This window comes from Carassius auratus, chromosome 25, assembly GCF_003368295.1.
Source record: "Carassius auratus strain Wakin chromosome 25, ASM336829v1, whole genome shotgun sequence".
Classification (NCBI taxonomy): Eukaryota; Metazoa; Chordata; class Actinopteri; order Cypriniformes; family Cyprinidae; genus Carassius; species Carassius auratus.
In genome coordinates this window covers 8,443,799-8,453,351 of record NC_039267.1, presented here as the reverse complement: position 1 = coordinate 8,453,351, position 9,553 = coordinate 8,443,799, and the positions used below count along the sequence as shown (strand labels likewise).

General features: G+C 39.7%; 1 protein-coding gene across 2 annotated transcripts in view; it reads right to left on the bottom strand.

The window, feature by feature from the left end:
- Positions 1 to 6,464: 6,464 nt before the first annotated feature.
- LOC113043705 (leucine-rich repeat and immunoglobulin-like domain-containing nogo receptor-interacting protein 1) overlaps positions 6,465 to 9,553 on the bottom strand; it is a 74,227-nt gene continuing 71,138 nt past the window's right edge. For both annotated transcript variants that reach the window (XM_026203255.1, XM_026203254.1), the window contains one exon: positions 6,465 to 8,642. In XM_026203255.1, the coding sequence (XP_026059040.1) occupies positions 6,783 to 8,630 (1,848 nt within the window). In that variant the 5' untranslated portion in view covers positions 8,631 to 8,642 and the 3' untranslated portion in view covers positions 6,465 to 6,782. The remainder of the gene's footprint in view (positions 8,643 to 9,553) is intronic.

Below are 9,553 nucleotides of genomic sequence, written 5' to 3'. Positions count from 1 at the left end.
GATTCAGCCTCACAGGAGATGAGGAAAGTGCGTTCTCTCCGCTTTGTTGCAGTTCCCTGATTTTTATTTATTTTTATCCTTTTTTTCCTAATCAGTTTATCCTTTTCTAATAAAGCAGTGGTTTCAGTTTAATATGTTGCAGGCACATTTATTGTTAATAAATGATAATGCGGAAATAAATAATCAAATAATATTGGGCTTGTTTTGGGCTTGTTTTTGAAGCTCAAGTCGCTTTTTGTCTCGGGAGAGTTAGCAACTGTGGCAGGAAGTCCCTAATATGGACAAGAGCTGAAACCAGAAACGTTTTTACTGATGATACATGAAGACAATAAACACGTTTCCAAAAATATAGGGTTTTTAAAGTTATCTCCAATAAATAAATAAAAAAGTAGGCTATATGAAAAATGCAGTACTGACTGACATATCATTTAGTATAGAAACTATTAAATATATCTCAAGCCTTATTCTGTGTTAAAAATGGGGAAAAAGGTGTTCGTGTAGCCTTTATAAACCAATCATAAAATTGTCATTAGGAAAATACTGAACAAAAATATCGTAGCCCCTTGCTAACGTTACTTCCACAGGCTACACACATCAATATAAACAACAGCTGTGCATGCTCGCTTCATGCCATTCTTGTAAAATAATAATAATAATTCAATAATACATCCCATGCATCTTTCAAATTCAGCTGAATGGAGTATGCATTAGGCTGCCTTCCAAGAAGCCTTCCACATGCCTGGTCAATGACCATAAACAGAGTGCATGTAAAATGAGCTAAAAACATCACTAAAGGAAAAGTTTGCCCAAAAATTAAACACTACTATTGCTTTAAATGTGGTGGTGAGTCACAAACATGTCCAGGTGAGCGTGATTCCTCAGAGAGCAGGTGGCCGCTTTGAATCAGATCATTTCAGAGAGCAAACACTTCAGAAACCAAACAGTGACCTTGAATTCACTGCCATTTAAAACAAAGAAACTTCTTTGACCAACAGGAATCGGTCAGCAAAAAGCAGGTGAAGCCTCTTACCTCTCTGCAGGGTTTGTCAAAGACGTGATGTTCAGTGTTTTGTGGGAACGGCAGGTGTTCATCATCTGCACAGGTGTTGTGGCCTCTTTCTCTGACAGCAGCAGCTCTCATTGTTAAATACTCACATCTGGACTGTGAGCTCAGCTGATCTGGCTTCTGATGTCGTTTGTGAATACCACCGGTTTTTATACTCTTTTTAAAACAGTTTCTCTTCTAACAAGTCCGCTTTGGAGTAAGTGTCATTAGCAAAAATGTAGCAAGCTAAGCTAACAGCTGTTTCATAGAACAAAGAACAGCAGAAAGAAAATAATAGCTAAAATAATGCTTAGGATGGATAATATAAATTAAATGTAGTCCATTTTTATTCTGGAAAAAATATATATTTCAAATATTATTTATGCTTAATATCCTATAATATAATTTTATGTTAAAAATGCTATTCAAATGGCAAAATGCACTTCAAGGGCAAGAAAATATATTTTGGGAAAGTGCTGCATTTTCTCTCTCTCTCTCTCTCTCAACAAGTACAACAAGTTAAATGCTAAATAATTTGGATGATAATGCCAATTTATAATGCACATTATGAGGTCATGTGACAATATAACATATGACCATTTAAAGTGTTTTTGTTGCATTTTCACATACTAATTTGTCCAACTGTAGGCTATACAACTCATATGCAATAATGATGCTTATATATGTTGTACTCATATTGCTTTGACTTATGAAAAATTGATTTTATGTATTTTTTATGTTATTATCTCTCTCTATCTCTAAACACTGAATTATTGCTGTATTTTACGATAAGTGAAGCTTTGAGTCTGAGTTTTCTTTGTGTGTGTGTGTATATATATATATATATATATATATATATATATATATATGTATGGCCAAACCAAATATATTTTACTAAACGTCATTTTAATAGATTAGATACTATGTAAAGATTTAAATATATATTTAAAATGTAAATCACGTTAATTAAATTTCTTTAAAGCAAACTCTCTTTTGTAATTAACTGAAATTGTCTTCTTTAATACAGCCGTTAAAATGGCTGCCTTGATGTTAGCTTTTCAGTTCTCAGGAGGGTTTCTTTCTCTTCCTGTGTGTTAATCTCAGATGTGTGTTAATGCTTCATACAAAGAGACATTCATTAGCAGGTCAGACCAAAGGAAAATGAAGCCTCTTTAGAGCTCAACTAGAGAATGGAAACAGATCAGTAAAAAAGTGCAGTGCGAATTCATCTCATGTCTCAAAGCGATCCGACAGACCTATGAGAATCACGGCAAACGCTAAAGCGCTTTCAGTTGAATGAGAAAAGAAATATTGCTATCAAGAAAAATGTACCGCAATTCAATGGAGTTATTACACTCTTTAAAACATGTCTCAAAAGTACTTAAGCAAATGAATTAGCTTGTGTTAATATTCCCCAAAAAGTCTAGAATGTTCTCATAGTTCCTCAAACTGCTTCCAGGATGGTTGTAGTTTGACCTGGGGTTTATAGTTGGGTTTAAAGGTAATAAATGTGTAATTTTATTAAGTTAAACACCTACGCTGGTTTAAAATGCACACTGCAGATTTAATTGTACCTCTCCTCCATCAGATCTGGCCTCGTTACACCAGTTCATTCATCATCTAGTCAGACATTAACATAATATTAGCATAATTAACATGCGTGTGTCACTGACCAGAGGGCTGTTAAACATTGTTCACACATCTCCTCTGGCATGTTTGACATTTTAAAGTGCTGAGCGTGTAGCTTACAGCGCAGGTAGAGCTGCACACGGTCAGTAATTATACAACATGCTAGCCTCGGGTACAGGAACTTTGGAGATAATTATTATATTAAAACTGCACTCACATCCACTCCACTACACCCAAATGATTAGAAAAGAGAATTAAAAGATGAGATTCAGTGTGATTTCCCTTCAAGTACATCCACGAGGACAATCAAATTGCAGCTAATGTTAGCAACTGCATGCTAACATGCTACTTGTGCTATTTCTGCAGGATGAACTACGGGTATATTGAATTTTAGTACTATGCACAGATGACTTCCTATATTTGATTCAATGTGCAGTATACAACAGAGCACAGAGTACTGTAACCCACAATGCAATGCAACATCCTTTAAAAATATTAGAAGTAATATTAGCTATAATAGCTATGTGAGGATTTTAAGTGTTTCTGTTACATGTTCACATACTAATTTCTCAAGGTAAATGTAATCTCAGTATAAAAGTAATCTAAAAAGTACTCAGAATACATTACCTAAAATAAGTAATCTAGATGGTAGTTCATCATGTAATCTGTAATCAGTAATGGACTACAATTTGTAAGTAATCTACTGAGCTCTGTGTAACACTGCATGGTTGGATTTGTACTTCTAAAAAATGAATTTTACAGTAAGTGAAGCTTTGATTCCGAGTCGTCTTTGAATCGGCAGATGGTGGGTGTTTAAATTCCTGCTGTTTCTGTCTGTGATACTAAAAATCTGTGAGAATAAGCAGGTGAGAGTGTGTTACTGACAGAATGTCTGTATGAGTTTCTAATTTTGGTGAAACCTCTGAAGCAAACCCAACCTGCAGGAAATATCGTTTAACTTTAAACCTTGTTCATTTGCCTATGACGATAAAATAAAAGCTTTTACGATTTTAAAGTGCTCTATTCCAGTGTCTTTTGAAAGGAAATGAGCACCCTTCAAATGGATAATTACACCTTAATCTTCAGTTCTATAATGAAATCGTGAAACACGCCTGTCAAGAGGAAATCAGAAATGAAAACAACATCGAGAGAGCGAATCTGAGATGTCTCTGTTTGTATGCGTCAGTCGGCATCCTATAAACCCAAAACAGTTATTTTCTATTCATTAGATAAATTAGTCAGAGTGCCTCATTCTGGGAGTTTCCGGATGATTCTGCATCTCTAAAGAAAACCATCATTTTCTCTGCCTGTCTCTTTTTTTCTCTTTCGATAAGTGATTACGGAATTATTTCCAGTACTACGAGGGGGTGAATTTATTTTTATGCTCTCAAATCGCTATAAAAATCTAGAAACGTTGTACAGAATGCATAATATAATTTCAGTGGCACCTTGTTTTCTGTGTGCTCCCTGATAAGATCCTGCAGGCATCTATCTGGTCATCAGCTCCAGTTAGGATCAGACAATGATCACTTTTAAAACCAGCAGTATTAGGCTTTTTTCTCCTTTAAACTTCTAATTATAATAAATCTCCTTATTTTTTGTCATTTTCTTAAGCCCCCCTTCACACATACTGTGATTATTATCATGGAGGTCATGAGGTTTCTGTACTGTTGGTTGCTAAAAGGAAGCACCCAATGGCTTCCAGTCATTTTGTCGCTGCAAATCACTATGTGTGAACAATATTATTCAGAGAAAATAAAAAATGTTCTTGCTCAGCTCTTACATAGAACTTTCAGAAGGTCTTGTATTACCATAATGACTCCGACAGGGACACAGAAAACCCATTACGATAAAATGACACTGTTTTCTTCCTTGCTGGTTAATATTATTTCACAATAACTGCGCAAACGGCAAAGTTCTCCCTTCAGAGCAAAATAAACAATGCACATTTTTGGTAAAAAAAAATCTCCATAGATTGTTTAATACAACATACCATATTTTCAACAATTCAACATCAATAAAATTGTGTTAATTAAAAAACAGAAAGAAAACAAAATGCATATTACCTTTATTGCACAGAACAATTTAAACATTTTTCATACTAGATTTTTTCACCTTTTTAGGTTTCTGTTTTTTCTTTTGTATAAAAGAATATAATGGACCACATTAATGCACATTATCGTCCTGGGCTGAATGTTGGAGAGGGCAGAGATCATATAAAGATTTATTTGACGTAATAGGATGAAAACAGCAGGTAGACCACAGAGGCAGAGGATCAGAGAACAATTCAGGTGTGTGTGTGGTGTGTGTGTGTGTGTGTGTGTGTGTGGCGTGTGCATGTGACAGATTAATGCTAAAGTGGATCAGTAAGGGTTAAACCATCTGTGCAGCTTCTCCATCTGCAGCCCTAGTCAACAGTACTAACCACTTAGCGAGGCGAAACCCATCTACACCTGAGCAAAATCCAGTGCATAAACACAGCTCAGTGTCCTTCCACGGAAATCACCTGCCCTGCTTGGCCCAGATTGAACACATACTTAAAACACAGCTGGACTGTGGAGCGAATTCATTTAACCGTTGCATTTTAGCACAAAAACCTGCTTCATACACACTAACCAGTGCATTTTAACCGGTCTCTTTCCAGCAATGTGCCATTGTGCATTCTTTTCAGCGTAAAACATGCCTACTTTCAGTTTACTCCCACTTTTTTTTATTCACAAACACTGTGCTATTAACTTAAATAGATGTCCCCTCTTGCATGAAGACATCTATCATCGTAACAACCAGCACCGTCTGAGTCCTTAGATGTGCTGAGTTACATTTAAAATGGTTTCTTTGGGCACCGATGCTTCATATAATGTAAAGAAAAATTGATCTAAGACCATAAGACAGGTCTAAGACTAAGACCATTAGACAGGCGCGAGACCATAAGACAGGTGATGAGACCCATGAGACAGATCTGAGAGCATGAGACAGGTGTGAGACCCAACGGCAGCCGCAGGTGAAGGTGATTGGGTGCTGTCGAGCATATTAACACTCTCACCTTTTGATGAAATGATTGATTCTGTTAGGAACTTGCTCGCTTTCGCACATACACACTCTGAGACAGAGCTGTCCATTTTCGGTGTAGCTTCTCAGGCGAATAAAACTTGGAATGGGTTTGTTATATAAAAGTGTGATGCTGCAGTACCGTTAAATGGGTGTAAACCTGACCAGGCACTACAGAAATGTTCACTGCAGGCTACAGTGATCATTTCTACATAAAGCAAAACAGACAACAAAAGTCACATAATTACCGCTGCTTTCACTTGCCAAGCCATTAATCCAACAATAAACGACCTGTACTTGTGTATCCAGATGCTTGAGTCATAAAATCCCCTCGGCTTATCCAACAAATGCATTAAAATACGGGTTTGAAAGCAAAATGAGAACTAAACAGCAGAGTACAGATACAAAGAAAGAAATGTGCGGTGAAAGTTGCACTATACACATATTTCTCTATTGCAGGAATTGAAATGCAATCTATTATATTCCATATTCTGTTGTTAGATGAATTTGGGCAGCTGTTAGGTTTGTTAAATGTGCTTTTCACCCCTGATTTATCTACTGTTATTCTGTCATAAAACTATTCATGCAAGTAGAAAACAAGAAAAGAAATGGGTTAAACAAATAAACAAACAAACAAAAAGGATGCGGGCAGAAGGACAGCAGGGAGAAGGATGCTCTGCCTTTGCATTGTGGAGGTCGACACAAAACATTTTGGAGGTTCGGTTTTTCCTTTTTTTTCATGTTTTTTTGCCCATAAAAATCCACAGGAACTGAAGTGTTTTAAAACAAAATCCTCTCTCAAAGATATTGGTCCCTGTAGGCTGAGTTTAAGCGGCCATCACAGAGGAGAGCGCATGAGGACATTTTCCCCCTCCCATGTTCAATATTGAACAAAAGCACGACCCCTGTGCTGCACATCCATCTTTAGAAAGGGGGAAAAACACCCCTCCTCTATGGGGAGCTCGTCAGAGCCAGAGGTTGTTCAGGCAGGGAATCTTTTGTTTTTATCTTTATGAGTCTTTTTTTTTTTTGAAAGGGTCTTTTGAGCTCCCTGGCTGGATTATATCATTTTCATGTTAAATTTCCGAGGGGCATCGGCACCGCTGCTGCTCATCCCAGCGTCCGATTTGCGCGGGACGTACTCTATCTCAATGTTGTGTTTGCTGTTGCCTTTGCCTCTGCTCCAAAGGAAGAGCAGAACAAGGCAGAACAGAACCACACCCAAAAAGGAGATGAAGCCCATGGTGGTGGCGATGATTAGCGTCTTTATATCAAATGGGAACGGGACTGTTGCTTTTGTTCCATTGGCTCCATTGTCGTTGGGTTGGTTGGAGATAAATGCCAAGGTTTTGTTGGGCTGGTTGGGCCAGTCTGGCGAGTAACTGTGGACGTGTAGGTGGGCCAAAGCGGTGTCGTTTCCACCGGCATTGCTAGCAATGCACACATATGTCCCATTGTCCTGAATCTGAGCGTAGCGCACCTCCAAGGTGCCATCCGGGAAAACAGTGAGCCGTCCTATCGTTTTCGTTGTGATGAACTGTTTTTGTGGGGAAAGCCACATGATGATGGGTGTCGGGTCTCCATCTGCTTGGCAGATAAAGTGGACGGTGGTGCCTTCGTCAACAAACTTCTGCTGAGGTTTCCGGTCTCGGATCCTAGACTTGCGACACGTGAAGTAATTGGGTTGCAGCACGTCAGGGAAGTCCTTGAACTCTTTTCCCTGAACAAACTCGGGTGAGGAGCAAGTCGGCTGCTGGCGGTTGAAGTTGAGCCTCCAGCGGCGTCGGAAAACCCATAGCAGACGGCAGTCACAAGCCAGCGGGTTGTCGTACAACGCAAGGGTCTCCAGGTTCCCCACTGAATGGAACACAGACTCCTCCAGGGTGCTAAGGGAGTTGCTGGACACATTTAGGACTTTCAGGTAGTTCAGTCCTCTGAAGGAATAGGGCTCAATCATCGTCAGTCGACCGCCCACCAAGTGGAACTCTTGCAGTCTGAGCAGGTCATGGAGCCGGTTGCCTTCGATCATCTGAATAGGATTGTAGGACATGTTAAGGAAACGAAGATAAACCAGGTGCCGCAAGGCCAAATACGGAATTGATGTCAAGTTTGCATTAGTGATCGTTAGGGAGGTAAGATTCAATCCGTACAAGCAGTTGGTGGTCATGGTATCCAGGTAGGGCCAGTTGGCGATCTCCAGCACTTTGAGACGGTAGAGCCGCTTGAAGCTGTAGTCTCTGATGCTGTTGATGTTGAGGTTTCGTAAGCGCAGCATGACCAAGCTGTGCAGGTGCGTGAAGGCCTCTGTCGGGACAGAGGTCAGGTTGCACTTTTCGAGCGTGAGCTGCTCCAGGCTGCTGAGGCCGTGAAACGCCCTGTGGGATATGAAGACAAGGTCATTATCCCCAACCTCCAGAGAGCGCAAGTTGTAGAGGTCCTGGAACATGTAGTCCAGCAGAATTACGATCTTATTTTCACTGATGTCCAGCTTTGTTAGGTTACTGAGGCCCGTGAACACTCCCAGCTGGATGAGCTTCAGCTTGTTGCTGCGCAGTCCCAGACTCTGCAGGCCATAGAGGTTGTTAAAGGCCCCTGGCTCAATAGTCGAGATGGTGTTTTCATTGAGCTCCAGCTCTTCCAGCTGTGGGAAGGCAGAGAACTCATCTGGGTTGATAGTTTTGATTCGATTCTTGCTGAGGTCCAGGTGTCGTGTTTCAGATGGGATTCCCTCTGGAACAGACATCAGCTTCTTGCGGTGGCATAGGACAGAACGCTCCTGAGCATTGCACTCGCAGCGTGATGGGCAGCCCGTGGCAGAGCCAGACAGCACTGTGCCCAGCATTAAGATTAGAATGGGCTGCCAGCATGCCACAAGGAAGCTGTGCCCACTCACTTCCCCTGCTACCATCCTACCGGTTACCTGCACAGAGAAAGAAAAAGAGAAAAATAGTGCTGAGTTATAAAATATGAAATTCAAGGCATCCAAATCAATAAACAATTATACCACACAGCATTGACTGAACTTCTGTTGGGTTATTTTCTTTGGCGGGCAGGATATGGCTCTAAAACATGAATGAATTGTGTATTCATTGAATACTATTCATTGAATGAGCGGAGAGGGTAAAAGAGTGTTTTACTAAGAGTTTAACTAATATAGCAGAAAACATTTTCCATTTTCCAAAGTGTCAACTGTGTTTCATTAAATTATAGGCTCATAAAACTACTTTACTAAGAATTGTTAAATTATTCTGAACTTAGTCAGAGCTGTGAAAAGGAAGAACCAATGTCGTGTACTTGCATAATTGCCTTGAATTGCAAATTGGAACTTTTTGATTCTATCTCCTTTGTTTTGACCCCGGCTAGTTCAACTTCAAAAGCTTTTAACACACAGTAGCACTTGTGCTAACTGAGCTCAGGGACTTGACTTGGAATCCATTGCAAAGGTTACATCACCATCATAAGATATTTATGAATCCTCTAAACCTCTGGTGCACCTAACACAGCTGGGCAGTGAGTTAGAGGGCTGTTCCTGTTTCCCAACCTGCCTTTTCACTCTTAAACACTCTAAAAGTGTTCACACTTCCATGTCTGTGATCCATATGAAATGATGGCATGGAGGCATATGTGTGAATTTATCCCATTCAAGTAGAAATCCACTTCACAGGAAGTCAGGAGGTACACGCATGAAATAGCTAGCATATACCATCTGTGAGAGAGACCAGAAGATGGGGAATTGGTTTAAGAACGATCTGAAACACTCTCGCTCTCTGATGAATTACTAAAAGACATGCTGACCATTGAAATCTGTACACAGAGATTCTAATGCTTCCT